This window comes from Falco cherrug, chromosome 1 (genome assembly GCF_023634085.1).
Source record: "Falco cherrug isolate bFalChe1 chromosome 1, bFalChe1.pri, whole genome shotgun sequence".
Taxonomy (NCBI): Eukaryota; Metazoa; Chordata; class Aves; order Falconiformes; family Falconidae; genus Falco; species Falco cherrug.
In genome coordinates, this window is record NC_073697.1 from 94,696,838 (window position 1) to 94,719,571 (window position 22,734).

Here is a 22,734-nt window from a genome sequence, read left to right on the forward strand (position 1 = left end):
ACTGGCAGCTCAGCAACAGGAAGCCCCTGCACCGACCTGACTTGGTCAGGTGGTCTGTTTCAATCACCCATTTTAATGATGATTTACACCAGCAAATCAAAATTTTTATTCTGTTCTTTCCCTCCATATTCCTCCAGCACTTGTACTGTGACTGTGAGGCCATCTTCCAAGGAAAGCAGCTAATGAGGATCAACCCCAGACACATCGTTTTGAAGCAAAGTTTCTTCACACTGAATTTGGCATTTCTTTGTGCGAACCGCCAGCAACTACAGACACATTTAAGTGTTTACAGAGTCAACACGCTCCCAGATACTCACATTGATTACACTGTATTAGAAAATGGTAAATTATTTATCAGGCTTTCTGACTTGTGATTAGCGTAAAGCCTTTCTTGGATGCAAATTGGAATTGTAATTAGACATGTAGAAACCCAGCATCTGAAACCTGTTTTTATTGAAGCAGTGTAAGGTACTTTTTTTCCTTTTGTATCCAGCATAATTATCAAAGAACACTTTGCACGTAAAACACATCAATTTATTAAAACCAGAGACAGTTTTATGTCTGATCAGTGAACTAAAGCTGGTCATCACAATGCCAGGATTTTACAGCTAGTACATCTCAACTTCTTGCATTTGATTTTTTTTTATTTCTGTATTGGAAGAGGAATGCAAGCTCCCCCCCACCTCTGCCAATGTATTACTCAGCTTTGAATGAAGCAATTCTTGAACAGAGCTACACTTAAAAAAAAAAACAAAAACAACAAAACCAGACAAACAGAACAATGATAAAATCTCTTTGGAAGCTATAGAAGAGACCACAGTCACTAAGAGTCAGCTTATTACTTCAAGATACTCTGGCTTCAGAGACTTACCTGCCAATTTCCTTTAGTTCCATAGTACAACTCATTAAAATTTCAGAGGTAAAAAAATGCATTTACATTTGCTAATAAGTTTAAATGCATTTAGGTTTTGTAGTTTGCCAATTGCAAGTTATGGTCAGCTTTTCAGAAGGTGGTGGGTTGGTTTTTTTTTTTTTTCTACTTAAAAACAATTACTTCAAACTAAAACAAATTTGTGTTTGCTCTGTCACTGACCCCTCTCCATCCCCAGTCTCCCCCCACCCTGGCACAGTTTAAGTACCCAACAACAGGCAGCATGAAGGGCATGCTCGTTTAAGACCAAAGCGTGAGAGATCCCAGAACAGCTATTGCAAAGAGAAAATTTTAAGACTGCCCTTGCCTTCAGCCACTCTCCTTGCAGGTGACAGTACCTGTTTGAACCAGACCTTAAACATGAGTAGGACCCTACTTATCAGCCCAGGCAGAGATCATGGGAAAGTGAAAACTGGTCATATCACTAGAATTGTGCTGTATCTTCCATATTAATTATCTAATTCAATTAGTAGCAGGTAAGAGCTATTTAAGAGTATTTAAAGTTTCCTTTCCACTGTGAATTGCAGTCCAGGAGAAATGGAGACCTGAGTGTCAAGCCCTGAGCTGCCAAGACGCTTTTCACCCAAAAACGTCAAAGCGCTCTGCACATCCACCTTGCCAGCCTCCACTGCCCACCCTTGCAGGACGCCAGGGGAGAAGGGAAGAGACACCGCATGCATCTGAAGCAGCAGAACCAAGCAAAGTGTCGTTATCCATGTTGGAATCCAGCCAAGACCCTCTCTTCCTGCCCCTTGGGATTAGCACAGCAGTTGAGTAAGTAAATTCAAAACAGGATTTTCAGAGACTAGGTCAAACTTGCACCTAGCCCAAGTGCAAGCAGTTGCTGCCGGGTGCTCATGGCAGCCCGCATTCCCAGCGAGAACCAGGCCCGAAACTGGCTCTGCACCCACATCTAGATGCCCTCAGCAACACAGGAGAGCAGGAGAGAAGTTTCCAGGCATCAGGGCACATAAAACTTATCGCTCCGAGGATATGGTGCCAAAAGCTCAGTCTGGCCAGAGGCAGAAGCTTAACTCTCCAAGAGCGCGTGCAGCACTTTGGCGTTTAAAGACGAGGAGGAGTGCAGGGTCACTCCGGGGGCCCCGATATTGGTCTCCCAGCATTCAAATCCACAGGCACATAAGTCTCGCTTGGCTGCTTCCACGGTCAGCGGGGAGGTGTCTGCCAAGAGGAAGGCAAGAGCAGCCAGTTAGTCAGCTAGGCCACTGCAGGGAGACAGAAACGGGACATCGCACGTTTAAACACATGCCCCCTGGAACAGGGCCAATGCCCTGAAGGTCTGACACACATAAATGAACGCACTGAATCGCCTCTGTCTCACACACTGCAAACCACACTGCCAGGCAGCTCTGTGAGACGCCATCCCGTACTCGTGACACAGCTTCACATCCCACTACAGCCCTACGAGGGCTAGCATTGTAACCTTCTGGCTCCCAAACCTGACCCCACTGGCAGGGTCGTGTGGAACAGGGGAAAGATGCCCATGGCAAGCAGAAGGTTACTGACCTGGTCTCAGCAGGGTGATGCCACAGCCGCCCCCGCCAGCTCCAGTCAGCTTGCTGTGCAGGCCGTGGGATGCCGTCACCCGGCACAGCCTATCCAGGGAGGGATGGCCAGCTCCAATCACGTTTAAGTGGTGTTGGTTTATATCAAAGAGTTCCTAAAAGCAACCGTACACACAGGAGATGAGCATGCATTGTGACAGAGGCTCTTCACAGCTGTGGTTCCCTTCCCAGCGAGGTGCAGGGGAGCTGCCCTGCTTTCGCAGCCACCTCTACACGGCCATCTCATTTCTGCAGGGAGTTAGGCCACCAGTGTGTCTCAGGGCCCAGCAGCGCTGGGCAGCAAGATCAAAGCCAGAGTCTGAACTCTGCACTGCTCATCTGTCCCTGTCCCCCTCATGACTTGGCGCTGCTGCTGCACACCACAGTGACAGCGGTATAACAGCTTCTGGACCTCCTGAGAAAATCCTGATCACTGCAAGCTGCCAGCAGGCATTTATTTCAGGTGCTAAATCAGAACTCCCCGATGCCTCCCGACAGCTTCACCTCTCCCCTGTCACACGAGTGTTGAGCAGGAGACTGTGCAAGCCCCCTTGCTGGCCGTGGGAAGGGCACTAAGCCAGCATCTCTCATTCCTGGCTGTCACCCTGCCCTGCTCTGCAATCCATCCAGCATAACTAAATCCAGGGGACTTCTGACACAGCCAAGTCTGAACGGCATTGCTGGAGAGGGGACATGAAATTACCTCCCCCTGTTTGCATTGTGCAGCACTTCTCCCTCCTCGCGGGCAGGCCCTGGGCTGTGAGCCAAAGGGCCACTCACCAGCACCACGCTGGGAATCTGGCACCCAGCTCAAGTGGGGTCGAGAGGGTCCTCCCTGGGGGGGAAAAGCAGTGCAAACCACTCTCCAAGCAAGGCCGCCCTCCAAGCAGAGCTGCCCGGCTCTGGTGAGCTGCAAGCGCATCTCTATCACGCTGTCCCAGCCAGCCACAGACACCACTGCTCCTGGAGAAAGCTGCCACAGCAGCAAAGTCCAAATGGCCAAGGAATGGAGAACACCTCACAGAGATGGGGGTCACAGCTTCTCTCCTCCCAGTACTAGAGGTGAGGAGTTAAGGGGCAAAGGGAAGCGCTTGGGCCACCCTCAGAGTGAGCCTGGAGCAGGGCAAGGAACTGACACCAGGCCCCCAGGCACTGCAGTGCCCTTCCAGCTCATCAGCACCATCAGCAGAGAAAGTTCATTCTCAATAAGGCTGGTCTGACACCCTGACCTGATCGTCTCCCAGGCATGTGGCAGCTGCTCCTATCACTATCGCAGAGGGTGTCACAAGCAGGGAGCCAGCTGAGATGGGAGCAGTCCCAGAGAGGTTCCCTAACAGGAACCCTGTGGCTCCCTCCACCAGCCAACGCCACCAAGTGCTTCCCTGCCTGTGGCGAGCCAGGAAGAACGCTGCACACAGGGAGCAGCGGGAGCCATGCTATAGCATGGCAGGTGTCAGTCACATCACCTTCCCTCAGCTCCACACAGGTCTCCTGCCAACACTACGCAGAAATAATCCCTCTTCCCCCCTCCATTTCTGTACCCCAGAGCATTCCTGTACTGCCTTTAAACAGATGTGGGGAAGCGAATTAGCCAGTCACACGCAGAGCGCATATATCACAAGTTCTGTGCTGGGTTGGACAGACGTCCATCTAGAGCCCTCTTTATATGCCTGAGTGAGGGCACAGCACTGCCTATGATGATCCAAGACACCTGTCATCTCCTGATCCAAAATCTGCCAGGAATTGGATGACAGCTTATGACACAGTAGACTAGTTCGATGGTTCAAATACAATGCTGTCCAGAACTGCACATTTCAGAAACAGCCAAATATATATATATATATATATATGCTGCATATAATCAACTGTGCCTCTGTGGGCTCTTCAAGCACAAGACAAAACAACAGAGTCAAGACAGAAAGCTGCTCACTGCAGTGCTGCTTCCCAGGCATTGTATACAAGGCTGTTTTGACATCTTTCACGTGAGGATCTCAAAGCACACTTCAAATTAGCCCTCCTCTTCCCTGTCCCCCAACGTTTCCGACAGCCTGAGCAATACGGCATTAAGGTGGAGAAGAATTGTCTGAAGTTGTGCTGCAGACAGCCTCTGGATCTCTCCCAGCTGATGCCAGCTCAGCCCTCATTAGGGTCAGCCCACCCTGATGAGTACAGAAACCCACCACTCCCTTGGTGCAAAGGGAGCAGAAGGACTTTGCTACAAATCCCACGGAAGACCCTCCCGTGCTTGCTGCAGCCTCAGCAGCAGCTCACCCACAAGCAGTGAGGTGCAACAGCCTGAAGCAAAGAGAAGGCTGTACCAAGCATCTGCTAACAGAGTGGCCCTACGCTGCTGCCACGGATTGAGCTGGGACAGCAGCTCCCTGTCCCACCCCAGAGGCCTCTCCTGCACCTCTGCAGCATGCCACAGCTGTGGAGGGGACAACCAACCAGCAAGAGCAAGGACAAACAGAAGTCCTCACAGGAGAACCAAAGGGAGGGAGCCAGGTGCCAACAAGGAACTGCACTGCCGGTACCAAATGGTTCTCAATCGTCCAAGTCACCTGGCATCCAGAGCCAGGCCAGGTTTGCCTCAGCTGGGACACTGCCGCGCATCCTTACCCCACGGTTGCACGAATTGGTATTACAGCGCACTCAGCACTGTAAAGAACTTCTTCCACTTGGAAGCGCGTTTCTCCCCACCACAGCAGCCTCTCCTACTTTGAACAACGCCAAGACAAACACAGATCTTTGTATGCACCTCATGCATCAATGTCAGGTCAGCTCTGGGCACAACTCTGTTATTCTCTGGAGCCAGGATGAGCACAGAGCAATGGGAGCTGGCTCGTAACCAGTCCATCACAAACCAGTGGCTGCTGGGCTCTCTGCTCTTCGCTCCAGCCTTGGCAGTGACAAAGCAGTTGCTTCACAGGCAGTGACTGCCAGAACGAGCGTGCCTGGCCTGTGGTGCAGGGAGGCAGCATCTTGGCCTGAACTCACGCCACGTTTCTTAGCGAAGGGAAACAAAACCTCCAGAGCTACAGGTCCACAAAGCACCAGACCCGCTCCCTCCCTCTCTGTGCACTGCTGTGGAGAGACACCAGCAGCGTTTTCTCTCCCTTGGCTCCAGGAAGGGCATTAAAAGCAGCGCACACAGACCATGGTTTCACTGAGAACTGAACATTTCCTGCTATCAATTTTTTTCTTAGACTTAATGTTCTTTAAATGACGTTTTGATGTTCAACAGTAACAGTGTCTAAAAATACTGGTGAACAAGCCCCTTACCTCCAGCACAGGGTAATACTCTGGTGATGGATTTTCAGGCATCGCTTCCAGAACACTTTGGCACTCCTGAGAAATTGCATCAATGGAGTCCAGCACCGGGTTCATTATGGCAGGGAACTGAGAACGGGGGAAGGCAAGACATGAGAAGAGTGCTTGCTAGTCTTCCAATACCACTGTGATGAACCCAGCCCCAGCCCCTTTGAGCTAAACTATTCCTCACACCATTTGGGGCTATCCATTCACAGAAAAACCCACTGCAGAGCAGGGCAATGGTAAGTTGCTCCCACCTGCAGAAAACGGAAGAGGAGAGGGAAACAGGCCAGAGGAAGGAACTATTCTTTTTGTGGTTGCACACTGGTGATTTTTGTGGCAAGCCCTGTTAATACTGGAGAAAGGGAGGAGGTGAGCTGAAGCCCTGTTCCCAGAGCAGCTGGGATAGCAACAGATAGGAATGCAGCGATGACAGGAGGGATCTCCCAAGAGATCCCTGCAAGACCTGCAGTCCCACATGAGGAGATCTGGGCTTGTGAGGGTTATCTCCCCACCCTGCACCAGCATGCATCTCCATCCCCACGACCACGCAGGTGCTGCACCTTCAGGATCTTCTGCTTAGCACCAGCCACCAAGACCTTGGTGCTTCGAGGGACTTTTGTGTTGGTCAGCAAGATCTTCAGCATCGGCACCCTGGAAGCAACAAGAGATCTCCTTGCCTCTTTCCTTCACAGTCCCCCAGAAGCTCCCAAGGCCCAGAGAGCTACAATTTGCTCTGCCTCAAAAGACCTATTTGAGCATGACACCCAAGATAAGGAGTCCCATTAGTTTTAAAAAAGTTAAGCAGGTGCTTAAGTGCTGGCTGGGTTCAGGCTTGTTCTTCTTGGATACAAGGAACAACTGTACTAGCGCTATAAATAGGACTGTAATGTATTTACTGAAATCCATGTTTTTCAAGCAAATTTTTCCTTTGAAATACTATCTATGAGACTAGCCAGCAGTAGCCATTAACTGCTAATAGAGCAATTTCATGCACTGTGAAAGATTTTAATGGAGTCAGATTATACTTCATTGGCAGGAGGCAGAGGGAACACGCAGGACCTGGATTTGTCTCTGTAGCTTGGTTTTCACACACTCTTAGCACCAGGTAAGCAAAAAGTTCCCCCTCCCCACAATGTCATTTTCTGCCAGGAGCAGATCCGTTCCTGCTGCCCATAATGCCATGAAATTAATATTGATCCTTTGTGCTGTGTTCATCTAATGTCAGATAATGACCAAACATTTCATTGTTCCCATTTACCCCAAACCAAGACAACACTCAAGCTACCCACACCTACAGCAAAACCTGGCTACAGAGCCCTTCCGCCACACTGTTAGTGATCCCCCATCAATCTCATGCCCTACAACATCCACCCAATGCCTCTTTGACATATTCCACCCACCATATGTAAGTGTTATTTTTAAACTCGACTATTACCTCTTTAATGGTGTGATTTTTCCTGATTGGTATCTCAGGGCTCCACCTAAAGTAAAATACATGCATTGTCTCAGTACACAGCAAGCAGAGGGATAACACAGTGTCGTAAGAGACAGAAGGTCTTTCATCTTTAGAACCTCACCCAGAGCATATGACAGTAATTGCAAGAAACACTAACTAAATGAACCATGTTCTCAGACAGCATGAATCTGCCTAACCCTGCTGACTTAATGAGAGGGTCTGGCCGGACATAGTTAACCCAGTGCCTTTCCCTTTGCTCTCCTCTACTCTGGGATCACATTAAATATTTTTTAAAAGGCAAAGACTTTGGCCACCGTTAAATCTTTACTGAAAAAAAAAAAAAAGAGAATCAAGCAGTGATGCCCTGGGGCAGAGCCAAGCATACAGGTTTCAGACTGGACTGAACGTGTGCACTCACGTCAGCAGCTGTCCTTCAGTATGGAATTTCATTGTCCAGAAGGAATGTCTCACTTGGCTCCTACTTATACAGAGGCACTGCGATTAGGTCTCATTAGAAAGATTATTAAAAGTCTCCAAGGACACTTCCAAAACACTTGGAAGTCTCTGTTAATTGAAACTAAATGACAGCTGTCCAACTGCATTTTCTACTGCATTATCCTTGGGACAGGATTAGGTTTCTTTGTTCATGCCAGAATGTTTAAGTATCAGTTATTTGCAGCAGGGTCTCTGCTCCACAGCACCTGCCTGGGGGACGATCTCTGGTGTTACTGCAGCCAGTCCCCAACACCCCAGCTGGCTCCAGTCCCAGCTCACAGATGGGGCAAACCAGGACAGGGATCGAGTCCCCCTACTCAGGTCAAAATGGGGACCTGAATTTGGGAGTTTCTGGTCCCTTTGCTCTATGTACCTCAGCACAGTGAGGCAACCTGCTCCGTTCAGCGACCTGCAGCAACCCCAACCGAGCCTTATCGTCTGCAGAATTGCAGCTTCTGGGAAACTGGTGAGCAGATGCCACAGCTGATGCGCAGTCTGCAGTGCAGAATGGAAACACTCTCCTCAGCACCCATATTCAGTGCCAGGGAGCAGCAAGCACACACACATACCCCAGGTACCAACAGCATTATCCACACCCGACGGATTGCCATGGATCACCCGTTCCCCTTGGAAGGCCCAGCTGTTAATCAAAGTCAGCTCTTCTTCTGTCCACCTGAAAGGCAAGAAAATTACTCCAATACACAACCAAAATCAGCACACGCAGAGTGACAGAGAGAAGCATCAGAAGCCACAGGAGATACAAAAGCGGCAGGAACCATACAAGGTACCCAGTTGCTGTAGGAAGAGCCCCAGCACTGCACATCCCCCCTGTGCACTGCACTCTTTCAGTGGAGAGTGGGCACCGCTGTGTACAGCGCCTAACTGGCCCTCGGCACTTCTCTGCATGGCAACACGTAGAAACACATTCAGCCCTGCGAGGGGAACTGGCACTGCTCCTCGGACTGATACAGCATGGAGGGTACAACCACTACCCAGTGCTCCTGCTGCAGGCCAGCAGCGAGGGAGGGAACAGATTCAGGGAGGAGATCCTAGCCCTGGCCTAGAGAAGATCAAATTTAACTGAATGCAAGTCCAGACCCATTCCCGCCCCCCCGACACTGTGTGTTACCACACATCTTGGCCTGAAATCCTGCTCACCAACAGGCAGGATGATGTATTTGTAGATGCAGAAGGCACCATGTGAGAAAAGCATAGTAAAAGTTGCATTTCACACGTGCAAATACAGCCTCTAATTGCCAGCCGCTCAGCTGCAGAAACCTCACAAACTGGGTCAGAAGTAAATCAGTTCTAACCACACCACCTCTAGCAAAGAACTTTCATTTTTAGGGATTAACTCCGAACACTTCCAAGCTGCACCGCGTGCTGGCACTTAGAGCACAGAAGGGAACCAAATGCAGATCCAGAAGGTGTTATGCTAAAAACACAAACCCAGATCTTTGTTGTCTTAAAAGCAGCCACATAAATTGGTAAGTGCTTTGAGAGTTTAAATGCTAGCACAAAGAGTTTGGTGCTGGTCAGACTCAGCAAGGGTTGAGACCCCCAAGTGAACATGCTAATTAATGGGCTGTAGCAATACAAAAAGCAAACGCAGAGCTGCCAGTTACAAAGCAATTCACAGAATGGTCAGGGTTGGAAGGGACCTCTGGAGATGATCTAGTCCAACTGTCTAGTCTAATTGCTGGCTGCAACTTGACTGCAATTCCACCACAGCGATTTCTCTCCCAGCGCCTCTCAACACGCCACTGCTTTGGGCCTGCAAGGCATGCACCCGTGCACCCACCTTCAGAACTCACCAGTCTATTTCAAACCCACTCACTTCCACACTGAAGGACTCTCTCAAACCCTGTCACTGCAAGGGAAGCTCAACACCCACAGGGAGCCAGCCAGCCCTCCCCCTCCTTGCTGTAACAAATTTAGACTGGCACAGGCACACAAATACACATCTCTGATCCTCCCCTGCCACACCGCTCGGATTGCTCTGCGGTCCAGACACACAGCGCGTGTTCCAAGCCACCGTTCAAATGGCCTAATGTATGGTAGCATCGGATACCCCAGCATTGGGGATGCTCCACAGAGATCAGAGCTGGTGCTTGGTGCAGCGAGAATGTGCATTCGACAGGTTTTTAGAATACAGGGCCCAGAACAGGTATTACGTGACGGAGCAGAGGCACAAACATGGATTTTTGGAAAGCATCACATAGTCTTATATGAAATAATGAGAATGGTCACTGACCACTACTAAGGCAAGACAGAAGGTCTGAGAGCTACCTGGAAGCTGCTTCCTTTAACTCCCCCGCTTCCCTGGGCCTCAGCTGAATGTCTTTATCCATCTCCACACACCTTTCATTTCACTTGCCAATATTTAATCTGTGAAGCATTCAGAAAAACAGCTCACACCGCCGCTACTCAAAATAGAAGCGCAGTTTGCTGTAAACCACTTGTTTTTAATCCTCTTTGAGAGGCTGCGATTCTTCTCTACACAGGAGTCATTATATCACGCTGTTCTTTTCTTGCGACGTTAAGCAAAAACCTTCTGAAGTCTGACACCCCCATCTCTCACTTACCCTCTGCATGCCAGCTGGAAGAAAAAAAAAAAGTTACACTGTATTCAAGCTGAAGCTAAGAAGTACGAGCAGGGAATGAAGACATCCTCACTGCTCATTGCCTGGTTTGGAACTGGCCTTTTATTTCTCGTGCTGTGTGACTATTTGGGAGATTTGCCTGAGCAGGGTGTACAAACTGCTCCACTCCAAGAACGTGTTTCTGGGTCAGGCTGCAAAACTGGGTTTTGCAGCAGAACAGAGCTACTCCCTCTTGCTGTCTCACTTTTAGACCCCCACAAAAACCACAGAAGCCAACCATAAAAGGTTGCACCTGGCACGAAGCACACAATAGAGGGTTCTGCTGCTCCAGCTGTGATACGCATCTTTAAGCAGAGCCTACTTAGACACAGCAGAGCAAACCAGTTTTTCAAGACTGAACTCCACGGGAAAGCAACCCAATGGCAGGAGGAAAGAAACTCCCTTTCACCAGCCACTGATAAAGGGGAAGCTCAGGCAGGAGATCAGCAGGAAATGTACCACACGCAGAAAAAAAAATCATCATGAAAATGCACAAACCCCAGAAAGGATCAACTCCTTGAGTACTCAAAGCAAAAACTGGAAGATGCTCAGGGACAGAGAGGAAATAGAGGTTAAAAAAAATGCCACATCAGAGTATGTGTGGGTTTTTTGCTTGGCAAAATAAAGCGCTTTTTTTTTTAAAAAAAAAGTATATCTGTCTTACACTAGACAAGTGAAAGGGTGGAAGTTTTATGAAGTCTCTGCATCCAGTTGCTTTTACCAGGAGAAGCAAATTGTAAACACATGATTCACAGGTCAGAGCCCTGCGACAGGGCACGTCTCTGCTGCTGGGAACACACGGCAGCGATAGGAGAGGAAAGGAAAGGAGCTGGGCTCAGAGGGCCGCTGCTGCGGCCACAGCCCAGGAGTCGGCTAGAGAGATCAAGAGAGGTGCCAGCACCAGAATTTCTGCAGCTAGAAGGAAAGACAGAGAGCACAGCAGAGCCGCCGCAGGCCATGCAATCAAAGCAGGAACACTTCCTCAGTGCATTACCTGGCTGTGGACTCTCCCTCCTTCAGAGGGCACGAGATGGCTCCGCACACTGTCAGCAGGGCCGCTGCCAAGCAAACAGCATAGGCGGCACTTGAACCCAGCCCAGCTCCCGTGGGCAGCTCAGACCACACCAGTATGTCCACGCTCGGAACATCTCTGAAACAAAAACATACAGGATCTAACACAACGACCTTGAATTCCGTCTTGAGACAACATTTCAAAGGCAAAAGATGCCAATTAGGACTGATCGCAGGAAAAGCTAGCCAAAAACTGGCAACATCAGCACATGCATACGCATCGCATCGGAGGCACACGGGCTTCACGAGTGCTCAGTTAGCACAGCTGAGTAGCCTTGCTAAGCTATTGTACTAGAACAAAGCCTTGCTGAATTGGATCTATGATTAGCACAGCTTGTCAAGCTGCTAGCAGGGGCACTTAGTAACCAAATACTTGAGCAGCACCATAAAGAGACCCTTCAAAGATTGTTGTAAACACGATTTTAAATGTATTTCTAAATGAAGCATAAATATCCCAAATCCATAATTGCAGTTACATCCCACTGGAGCGACAAGCTGATGGGGAAGATTAAAGACGCACATATCTGTGCCCACGTGCCCCTTTTCTCCACCGAATGCATCTGGGTTGTGTTACAGACCCCAGTATCAAACCCAGGACCTTTTCACTGGCTGGTGAGTGACACTGACTACGAACTGATGTTTTTGGAGCAGGTTGATGACAGCCCCAGTGCTATCACCAAGCAACTCAGAGACTGCAAAGCAAAACACAATGCAGCTACACATGGTAATTCTTTAACCTTTGATTTCTTTGCTATGAATATTGAAATCAGGTTCTACTTGGTTTTAAATAGCAAGCAGCGCTGTATCCGACATCGCCCCAAGCACCTGTCCAGTAACTTCCACTGGTATCATCAACAGTATTGGTCAAGTTTAGAAACTGGAACAGCTCTGAGCTGCGTTTACCCCAAGTTCTCCTATTTTTAGGGAGATTCAGCCCACAGGAGCAATCAGACTTAGCTCAGACAATGAATTCACAGCTCATTTCTGCAGCAGTTTTCCTAACCTGAGCCAGGATGAAATGAGCTGTCTGCTGGAGGGAGGGATGTCTGTGCCTGCTTCTGTTGACTGTGCAGGAACAACAGGATGAACTGCTTCAACTTAAGCACCTCAAAGCCAGATGCCTAAATGAGAGCAGATGATTCCCAGCCCGCCTCCTTGGGGCACCCCAGCCACCAAACAGCTCAGCTCTGAAGAGTGTCTTCTGAGGCACTCAGAACCTAAATAAAGTGAGATTCCTTGTAATTTCTTATTTTGCCTCAAAGATTTCATTTCTTCCTGTGACCTTGTAGAAGCAATTAATGGTGAACAACACTCGAGATAACATATTTATTTTGGGGCAGGAAGATAGCCTTACCCATACTTAGCCGAAATAGCCAGGCACATATAAAGAAAGGCAAGAGTAGCAAGGCTCTCGGGAGCTGAGGCTCCAGCAGCGATTCCAGCAAACTCTTTCAGTGTATCCAGCTGTTCTATGCTGGGGGACTTAGATTCATCAAAGTCAGCTATGGAAGCAAGCAGGGAAAAATTTAACACTTAGAAACCAGGAAACTGTTAAACTTGAAAGTAGTATATAGAAGAACAACATCTCCTGTTACAGTGGGCAGAAACAGACTGAGCCAATTTCAGATTTCACCTACAAACCTTCTACCTAAGGATTCATGATAAAATAAAAGCAAAATCTCCACCAGTCACTCCGAAAACCCAGTGTTTCTACGTTTCACACCTAAGTTGTATTATAGCAACTGCCTCCTTGCCTACACTTCCCAGTGCACCCATCCATCACCAGAAGGGATATTCTGCTGTGTTTCACACAAGTCTGGACTCCAAATGGCCAGGAGCAGGCAGAGCATAAGAGAACTTTTGGTCAGTGCCGAGAGAGGTTACCAATGCTCCGACTCAGCAGACTTTGTTCTGTCTTCTGCTAAGGAAACGGTGCTCATGAGGACCACGAGTTAATGCCAGCTGCTCTGGAGGGAAACAGCACAACCACCAGTCAGGGACCGCACCCAGCATAAGATGCTGCAAAAGTTCCAGTGAGGGCTGGCAAAGGGGCAGGAAAACAGGCCCTGTATCCCTGCCTTCCCCAAGAGCTCTCAACTCAGACCAGATTTGGTAATACACCTGGATGTGGTCCCCGGCTGGCTCCTGTATGTATTACAGCACTGCCTGAGCCACAGCAGTACTAGAACAAGCCCTTAGGAACCTGAACCAGGAGGACACAGCCAGGGCAAGGGCCACTCTCGGGTCCCAGAGCATCAGGCAGGTCACAAGAGGCACAGGGAGGGAGCGTGCGTGCCTGAGCCGGCAGCGTGCAGGGACTCAGTAGTGAAACACACACTGCGCGTGGTCAGAGAGAAGGCCCAGCGACGCTCTGCAGGGGCAACAACCAACGCTGCGGGGTTCCAGCGGGGCACCCATAGGGGCCCCAGCGCAGCCAGAGGGCACCGAGCAGGCCCGGGAGCCCCACAGACACAGGGGCAGCGGCTTCCTCCTCTCAGCGCTTGCCTGCAAACCCCCTCCGCAGGGCCTGCAGGCGGGGGGTCTCCCAGCTCCTCACGACGCCGACGCCGGGCAGGCGGACGCGGACCCGGCCCTCACCGCAGGGCCGCAGGCGGAGGAAGGTCCTCAGGTCCAGCGCCACGGCCAAGGCCACCTACGGACAAGGAGGAGCGGCGTCAGGGGAGCTGAGGGGAGCCGAGCCGGAGCCAGGGGAGCCGGGCCGGAGCCCCGGGAGCCGGCGGCAGGCTCCTTACCTTGCCGTGCACCACGGCGTGCTCCCCATGGAGGATCACCTTCCCCGGGGCCGACAGCAGCAGGCTCCGCTCCCACATCGCCCGCAAAGCCGCCGCCACCGCCGCCTCAGCCGCCTAACTCCAACCACGCGGACTGACAGCCCCGCTCGCCAATGGGAGCCGCGCTCTGCCCCACCCTCCTTACCCTCGAACCAATAGTCGGGATCCTTGCGAGGGCGGGACATCGGAAAGGCCAATGGCAAGGCGGCGGTGCGGAGTGGTGCGGCGCTGGGGTGACAGCGAGCGGGGGCGAAGGGAGGGACGGCGGCCGCCGAGGGTCAGGGGGCGGCGGCGGCGGCGGCTACGGCGGCCGGGAGGGATGTTGCGGCGGGCGGCAGGCGGGGGGCTGCGGGGGCTGCTGGCGGCGGGGCGGCGGTGGCAGCACAGCGGGGCGGGCAGGTAGGTGAGCGCCGGGATGGGCCGGGGGCCCGGCGGGGGAGGGCCCGGTGCTTCCTCTCACGACCTGTGCCCCCACAGCCCCGACGGCGACCCCCCCGCCCGCGGCCCCCGCAGCGACCGGGCCCCGAAGATCTACACGAGGACGGGAGACGCAGGTAGCGCCCGGGGGCGGCGAGGGGGGGACCTCGGGCAGAAGCCCGGCCCGACCCCAGTGGCTCCGCTGGCCGGTCCTGGCCTCTGAGCGCCGCCCCCGGGCCCTTCCCAAAGGCTTCTCCAGCACCTTCACCGGCGAGCGGAGGCCGAAGGGCGACCAGATCTTCGAGGCCCTGGGAGCCACGGATGAGCTGAGCTCGGCCATCGGGTAACCCCCTGTCCCCGCAGCCCGGCCCGCCGTGGAGGCCCAGCCGTGGCCTGCCGTGCTCTGCGGGAGCCCTGGCCCCGGGCAGGCCGCACCGCTCTCCCCCCTCCCCGTGCCCAAGGGCCTGGGGACACACCCCAGCCCCCTGCTGCGGGGGGTCTTGGGGCAGCACCTCTGTTCAGAACCGCGCTCCCAGCACCCATCAGGATACGCTGTGCCCGGGTTTCTCTGGAGGGTGGCACTGACAGCCAGGAGTGGCCAAATTTCCTTAGGAAAAACACATATACAGTCATGGTCATTTTTTTAATTTTCAGCTAACTCTTCTTTTCTTTTTTTTTTTTTTTTTTTTTAACATAGGCTTGCTGGTGAATTTAGTAGTGAAAAGGGCCACACGTTTGTTGAGCAGCTTCACAAAGTGAGTATTAATGATAATCCTCACCCACTGTAGTCACATCTGTGCTATTGAAATGTATTCTTAAACTCTTTAACATTTAGACACAATGTTCCCGCTGACACGCAGGAATTTAATAAATTTAGTATTGAAAGAAATATTTAAGACTCTGACCCTTGATTGCACTCTTAAATAAATTTCTTTAACCAAGAAGTAAACTGGTAGAACAGGTAATTAGTTTGGGGCAGACAAACGTATCACTAGGTTTATTCAGACCTGTTACTATACATGGTTATGGACACAAGTCTTGTCCCATAGCCTCAGATTTGAAGTCGGGGCAAAGTAACCACGTGGGCACGAAGGCGGGTGATGTGTTCCACTGTGGCAGTCTGTGAATTTTGGTAATTAGCTGTGCTGTGCACAAGAAAGCAGAAGGAGCTATAATCAGAGATTTTAAAAAGCTTTACCAGACAGTCTCTTTAAGTATCCCAGACTATGGAGAGATGCCCATTTTGGAAGTGGATGTGACATCAAGCCAGTGCTGTCTGCAGCTGTTTGTCACTGCTTTTCTTCCAGAGGTTACTGGTTTGGTGTCCTACCAGCAAAGGGATTATGTGAGCACTCCCCAGCCTGCTTTCTGCAAAGTCAGCCAGGGTGGTTTAATGTGCCAGTGAAAACAAGTACATGTGCTAATCTGGCTTCTCATAAAGCAATTAGGGAGCACTTATCTGATCCCCCCTGCCAGCAGGCTGGGGGATGATGAACAACAAGGGTAGGATCTTCTTTAATCAGCACAACCAGCTGTCGCCTCCCAGATCTTGCTGCAGTTCTACCGGAGCATCAAAGGCTGGTTAATGAAAGCGCTTCTTATTTTTGTCCTGATTGCCACATCTAGGTCCAGTGTATGCTGCAGGATGTGGGCTCCAACATCGCGACACCTCTCTCCTCAGCCAGAGGGGCTCATTTAAGTAAGCCCCACAGTATCTTTCCTGGGATAACGTTTCTTGAATCACAGCTATCTTTCTAGACTGGCAATGGGGAGGTTGTTCCAGTATGTGGTAGGTAGAGCTACCCGAGGGCTGCTCCGCAGTGCGTGTCTGGGTGCTGAATGAAGTCACGCACGGCCCCACAGGCTGCTGCGTTCCTGTGACTCAAGCGATACAAGCTGGTCTGAGGTGCTGCCCCAACACTGACACCCATCCTCAGCTGCTGAATGGGGAGCCAGCCCTGCTGTAGCAGGAGGATTTTTTGGGGATGCTTCCTTAGGGCTTACTGATCCAAGAAATATGACAGCAGACCAAATCACTTCTGCATTTCTTTTAGTTGATTCCTCTTTTCCCTCTGTAGAACGAACGTATTTTAGTGAGAAGCCGGTTCTGGAGCTGGAGCAGTGGATTGACAGTTACTCTGAGCAGCTTCCTCCACTCAGAGCTTTCATCTTGCCAGTAGGTACTGCTTATGCCTTTTGCTGACTAGGGAAGGCTCTCTTTGTTGGGGTGAATCTGCTCTACCACTTGCTGTGGGAAAACAGGTTCTGAGACCGTTATTTGCATGGACAAACAGCAAAAGAAAAACAGAGAGAAGGACCCAGTTGAGTTAAATTTCCCCATCCTACTGCATTCAGATACCTCTTCCCAGTTGCCTAGCCGTAAGACAGGGCTCAGTTGTACGCCTGTGTGAGATGTGATAAGCTTTGCTGCAGTTACACAATAAGGTGGATGGCTGTATCTGTTGTTAGCAGACATTGATGCGCTGTTTCATTGTTGTTTCAGTCAGGAGGTAAAAGCAGTGCTGCTCTCCATTTTTCCCGAGCTGTCTGCCGCAGAGCTGAAAGGTGGTGAGTGTTGGCTGTAGTGTAACAGAATAAAATTGATAAAAGGTGATCAGAATGCTGCAATGATAGCAAGTTGTTGCAGTCAGAGCAATCAACCGTAGCTGTATTGCACTCAGCTAGAGCTCGAGTTGAGCTTTGTATGTTTGTATTAGCCAAATTCCAGGAGTGCAGTCAGCAAAAAGCAAGTCTCTCTTCCCTCCCCTGAACTGGGTCATTCCAGCTAAGAACTTCAGAAAGAACAGACAGGTTTACACTGAGATGCATCTACGTGTTCAGCTCCTATCTGGTTTGCTAAATGTATTTTGTAGGCTGGCACACATGGAAGCTGGGGCACTGGCAGGGAAGCTTGTAGTGGCTTAAGATGTTACTGCCCACACCTACCTTGTCTCACTTCTCTGTTGGAGATGAAAACTCCCCTGGTAAGGTCCATAGAAGCCAACTCTTGCCTGCTCGTTATGTAAATCACTTCCACGGAAAGTCTCTTGTCTTAGCCTGAACCTGCTCATCAGCAGTTCTAAGTTGCTGGGGATTCTTTACTGCAGCTGCTGATTTGCAGGAAGATGTTTTTGTGGATGTGCTCTGCTGTGAGAATCGCTACTCTGACAAGATACACTGGAGCAGCATGATCTTAAAAAAAACTAATCACAGTCAGTGTTTTCTTGTCAAAAGAAAGCTAGAAAGAGCTGTATACCAGTCAGGAGGCAAGGAACAGCTCTGTGCCCTCAACAAAAGGGTCCCTGTTTACCTGCAGAAAAGGACCATTATCCTGCAAACTACTCCTATTGTTGAGTGATACCCACTAATGAGTATCCTTTAGAGGAGGGGAGCCATTACAAAAATTAGTTGCATCATTTAGCCACCGCACATTCCCCTTGGGGAAGTAAACAGCGTTCACACCTGCTGTGGAGAGTTAGAATGGGGACTTCAGGTGAGGTTGCGGTGTGAAGGTTGGTGCTCCAGTGCATCGCAGTCCTTTGTGCATTCAAGAACTACAAAGCTAAAATTTTTTTCTTTTTCTAGCGTGGTTCCTTTAGTACAAGCAGGAGAAGCAGATCCAAACGTGGCCAAATATTTAAACAGGTAAAAAAAAACCAACCCAAATCCCAAAGCCTTGCTCTATACTACTGAAGCGTGCCTCATGTTGTTCCCTTAGTCTTGGGATAAAGTGGTGGGGTTTTACTTCTCAAGAAGCTTCCCTTCTAGAGTAAGATGTTTGAAGTTTCAACAAGCAGCTTGTTGAGAAGTATTCTTGCAAGGCCTGTATGTTTGCAGGCACTGCTGCAGGGCTGAGGGAGTAGTCAGCTTTCTTAACGAGGGCCATTTTGGAAATCTTTTTTCGCGTGGTCTCTGCCTTCCTTCACCTGCAGTTCTTGTGCTGTACTCAGAGTGATTTGCTGTGTAGTTGTGCATTGCTGGATACGAACACACGTGGTGTGAGAAGCGGTTTCATTGCTTTTTCCCTTGGTTTCCAGACTGAGCGACTATCTCTTCGTTTTGGCGCGTTACGCTGCAATGAAGGAAGGGAAGGAAGAGAAAATATATATAAAGCCTGAACCGTAACTGGGAGCTGGGATGTTTCTTTCCTTGATCATGGGAAGCTAAATCCAGCAGTCTGCTTTCCCCCATCAAGGAAGGGAAAGAAGGCAAGCCTGGACTGGAAATGTGAGCTGCCAAGAACTTCCAGCTTAAATAACTAGGGCCTTGTTCATAACTACTGTGAGGGACACAGCTCTTCTGTTCACTGGGCCTTGTCCTAATGCCTTTGTACGACACTGCAGTGATGGCATCAGAGTTAGCTTGCCCTGGGTTGGAGTTGAGGCAGGAGACTTCAAAGAACTACAGCTGATTTTCGAGCGATGTCTTCGTTTCCCTAGGCAGTGGCAGGTGCTGTGGAAAAGCTTTGACAGGACTCTGAGGAATGAAGAAGAGAAAACAATCAGCTTCTCTTTGTAAGTCATAATGCTCATATGGAACAGCAACTGGGTAGAGATTCAGGAACTCTGTCCACAAGCTTTGAAATAATAAATGTGATTTACTTGTACCAAAGGGCCCTTAACTGTCATACTTTAATACTGAGCCCAGCGTGCTTTTCTTTTTTAAGTTGCTTTCAATCCATCAGCTCTGGCTGAAGCTGAGCTGGGTAGATTTACAGGAATGCACTAGGAATTCTTTGGCTCTGGCTGCCTCTCTTTACACATGTGAAGAATGTCTGTGCTGACAATCCAGTGCGTCCTCTGCCAGGAACTGAGGCTCACACAGGATCGAGGGATTAAAGGAGGAAGGGCCAAATCATACAGGTCGTGTCAAGCTCAGTTTAGATAGCTGGGGCTAACTCCACACCCCTTTGAACGCACAGGTTTGGTCACAGCATCCCCCTCTGGATGCAGGTACCAGCTGATGGAGTAGAGCCCTCGTTTAGTTTGAGTATCTATCTACTAGGGGTGACTCAAGCCACTGAATTTGCAGATAAAGGGGCTGTGAGGAGTAGCAGGGGCTTGGTGCCTCCTCAGCTGACAGCTAGAGGTGGAAGAGAGAGGCTAGCACCCAAAGGGGCTCGTATCACACATGTTAGCAGCCACATTGACCTCGGGAGTGTCACTGTCACGGAGTCCTCAACAGGGTAGACTAGAGCACGTCCTAGAGCTTAGAGAATCTGGCTGCAATTGTCACGATGGCAGAATGCAGAGCTTCAGCAGAGCAGGCAGAAGACATCCTCTGTTCCAGCTTCCTGATGGACCGAAGAGTGCCAAAAAACCATATTCTCTATGTAAACAAGTGCGGTACAGCCAGCTGAATGAGTTAACACCTTGCTACCCACGCTGCCTAGAGAACACAGACATTTACAGTTTTACAGGCAGGTCCAAGCCACTTCCAGCTTGGAAATGTGCTTGGGAAGAATACGTATCAGACGGGGTCGTTTAAGTCTTCCCTGTGTATGGAGGAGCATCGTGGCAACCCGTGGGCTGTGAGGTGATCCACACGCATCAAGAGCGCTTGGCCTGCTCTGAGGGTGCCAATTTTAGTGGTGAGAGCTTTTAAGCCAGTCATGCAGCTTGCTCTGTTCAATTAGTTAAGTAGAAACAACCTGAAACTTGCTTCCCGAAAAAAGTCTCTGGCTTTTGTGTTAACTTTTTAATCAGATTGGGGTCAGAGTGAAGAATGCCCAGCACTAATAGATACCGCTGTCTCATTACTCACCCTTTTTTTTTTTTTTTAAAAAACAGATATTTCATGCCTATTGTTAATGCACATTTTTCACAGAGTAATTTTCCAAGCCTTAGCCTGTAACACATCCCAATGACAAATGCTCTTGATTTGGACTGTACCGTCAGCTGCAATGTCACATCAGACATTTTCTCAATGCCTGCTCCAGACAGGCCATCCAGTTTTATGATAGCTCTGTCTCAGTGATCACTATTGAACCTTAGGAATCTAGAGGCTTTTCAAGTTTAATTGAATAAAATTCTTTGCAATATAAATTCTTCATGAATGCTATATAAATCAGCTCCGGGATGGATTTATAGTATTTTCTTCTTTTCCAGCTGGGGGGAAGAAATCTCACTACTGTTTTGGGACCAAAGCTAGTATTGTTTTGATTGCAAAGAGAAATAAATTTAGCTACTACACTTAAACATGATATAGAGATTAAATTTATTAGGGTGCACTCAGCTTCCAGCTCCCTCCTGTTCCGTTTCTACCCAAAGACATCTGTGCAATTGTTTTTGTGGGGCTGAAACGGAGGGAGGCTGGTGTCTGGGGTGACCCTGTTGTTTCAGTTAAGCAGGCACAGTGGGCCAGGGCTTGAATTTAGGAGCGAGCAGAGCTCAGGCTGAGCGTGGTCCCAGCCCCACGCGCTGCTGCAGCTCAGCAGAGCTCTGCAGGGGCCATGCTCAGCCCTTGGAGGGGTCACAGCGCGCAGTGTTTGTCCTCTGCTTCACCACCTTGTCGTACAGTGCTCGGCAGTGTAAAAGGGACCTTTCTGTCCTGAATCCTGTCCCCGCGGTACGCAGGGGAGCTGCTTGCCATTAAGCTGCAGCAAGGCTTGGATCCTCGGGCCCCAGCGCACCCTCTGCACTGGGCTGGGAGCAGAGGCCAGGGGTGTGGGGACACTGATGCTGAAGCAGGGACCTTGTTCACCAGTTCAGTGAAGAAGTTCCAGCGTGGCCAAGTTGGCATCTCCTACCGATCACGGAGCAGCGTGCAGTAATGCGTGAGAGCCTGGTGAGACAGCAGGAGTGAAATGTCTCTGAAATGAAATACAGGCTTTAAAACAAATAAAGCTCCGTTGCTCTGGGTTTGTTTTTCCAAGTCCTTTGTCCCCACCCAGCAAATCTAGCCATACAGCATAGGGATTCCAGTGCCTGCACCTCATTAATATAATGGGAGGAAGGCAGATGCTTTGTCCATACTGACCGTATGCAGAGCCCAGATACATTCCTGCCTAGCAGGGTTCCTTATTTATGATTACGTTGGAGCTGCCAGCACAGACATATGTTGCTAAGGGTCGTTTATTCTTGTTTGTAAAATATATGGCTGCTCCTAGCTTACACACTGTCAAAACTGGAAGAACTGGCCCCAAAATCTCTTGCTGCATGATTGGATCAGACGCCTGTACATCTGTTAACGCTGTAGGAGCTGTAAAATGAAATAAGTTTCACTATAACTCAAGCACCTCTATTACCGCCACGATGTGTAAGCAGCAGAACTGGCTGCTGCTCTTGCAGAAATGACACAAACATACATTTTGCCAAGTCATATGTAAATTCATACGAGGCAGCATTTCCTCTGCTAATGCACAGAAGGAAGGACTCGCACGTGTGTGCCCCCACCTTGACAAGATGTGCTGGCCCCGCAGCATGGGGCTTGGCGTGTTTTGGGGTGCACAGCCCCAGCAATGGGGAGCCAGCAGCAGCCCTGAGCTCCTCCCTTCAAGCTGGAGGACCAGAAGGGACTACATCTGCCATCAGGCCATGTCCTCTGCAGTCGCACACTCCTGAAATACCCATTTTGCCTGGAAGTGGTCAAAGGAAAAACCTCCCCACCCAAACAGCTTGTGCTACAGCAGGACCTGGCTAGAAGCGGGCACCTCAAGGTGCCCAGAGCTACTGTGCCTGCATCAGACAGAAGCAGGGCTTGTTTGCATTGAGAATCAGCCCGGTTGCATCAAGGAAAGGGCTGTCTCGGTCCCTCAGTTCCACCTCTGCTGCAGCCTGGCAGAAAGTGCCCACCTCTGTGCCCCGTCCGTGCAGGGCATGCACGGACAGGCAGTGTGCCATAGCTAGTGCTCAAACCATGCCAGGGTGAAGCTGCAGAGGGGTCAGTATCGAAGAATTTGACCTTAGAAACAGCCACAAAAGCGTGTTTCTGAACAACCAGTGAAGTACCACTAACGCAGGAGGCAGTGGTGCCAAGCCAGTGCCACACAGGTCTGACCACTCCATCACCTGCGCAGGTTGCTGACGTGCTGCAGGAGCTGCTGCATGCC

At 50.2% G+C, this 22,734-nt stretch overlaps 2 protein-coding genes across 4 annotated transcripts; one reads left to right on the forward strand and one right to left on the reverse strand.

Moving 5' to 3' along the window:
- Nucleotides 1-435: 435 nt before the first annotated feature.
- On the reverse strand, nt 436-14,384 carry MVK (mevalonate kinase). 3 transcript variants are annotated; one of them, XM_055708355.1, is made up of 10 exons: nt 14,229-14,384; nt 13,981-14,128; nt 12,830-12,977; nt 11,399-11,554; nt 8,332-8,435; nt 7,247-7,292; nt 6,372-6,462; nt 5,779-5,895; nt 2,459-2,612; nt 436-2,113 (listed from the first exon to the last, which is right to left on the reverse strand). In XM_055708355.1, the coding sequence occupies exons 1-10, from the start codon at nt 14,304-14,306 to the stop codon at nt 1,962-1,964; spliced, it is 1,194 nt and encodes a 397-aa protein (XP_055564330.1). In that variant the 5' UTR covers nt 14,307-14,384; the 3' UTR covers nt 436-1,961. The 3 variants fall into 3 exon arrangements, with proteins under 3 accessions (XP_055564330.1, XP_055564349.1, XP_055564339.1); XM_055708364.1 differs by having other exon boundaries at nt 2,033-2,157; XM_055708374.1 differs by lacking the exons at nt 11,399-11,554; nt 12,830-12,977; nt 13,981-14,128; nt 14,229-14,384 and adding an exon at nt 10,052-10,341.
- A 79-nt stretch (nt 14,385-14,463) lies between these two features.
- On the forward strand, nt 14,464-19,295 carry MMAB (metabolism of cobalamin associated B). The gene is made up of 9 exons (XM_055701842.1): nt 14,464-14,666; nt 14,745-14,821; nt 14,934-15,027; nt 15,382-15,439; nt 16,311-16,383; nt 16,763-16,860; nt 17,188-17,252; nt 18,270-18,329; nt 18,722-19,295. Exons 1-9 carry the CDS (start codon nt 14,464-14,466, stop codon nt 18,807-18,809), a joined length of 816 nt encoding a protein of 271 aa, XP_055557817.1. The 3' UTR covers nt 18,810-19,295.
- Nucleotides 19,296-22,734: the final 3,439 nt, after the last annotated feature.

Excerpts from the sequence above, each read along its gene's own strand:
- MMAB (XM_055701842.1), top strand. The coding sequence starts at position 14,464 with ATGGCAAGGCGGCGGTGCGGAGTGGTGCGGCGCTGGGGTGACAGCGAG. Across the intron at positions 14,667-14,744 it reads CAGCACAGCGGGGCGGGCAG|CCCCGACGGCGACCCCCCCG; the intron begins GTAGGTGAGCGC and ends GTGCCCCCACAG. Across the intron at positions 18,330-18,721 it reads GTGGCCAAATATTTAAACAG|ACTGAGCGACTATCTCTTCG; the intron begins GTAAAAAAAAAC and ends CTTGGTTTCCAG.
- MVK (XM_055708355.1), bottom strand. The coding sequence starts at position 14,306 with ATGTGGGAGCGGAGCCTGCTGCTGTCGGCCCCGGGGAAGGTGATCCTC. Across the intron at positions 12,978-13,980 it reads CCTGCGGAGGGGGTTTGCAG|CTGACTTTGATGAATCTAAG; the intron begins GCAAGCGCTGAG and ends TTGCTTCCATAG. Across the intron at positions 6,463-7,246 it reads AAAATCACACCATTAAAGAG|GGTGCCGATGCTGAAGATCT; the intron begins GTAATAGTCGAG and ends TGTTGCTTCCAG.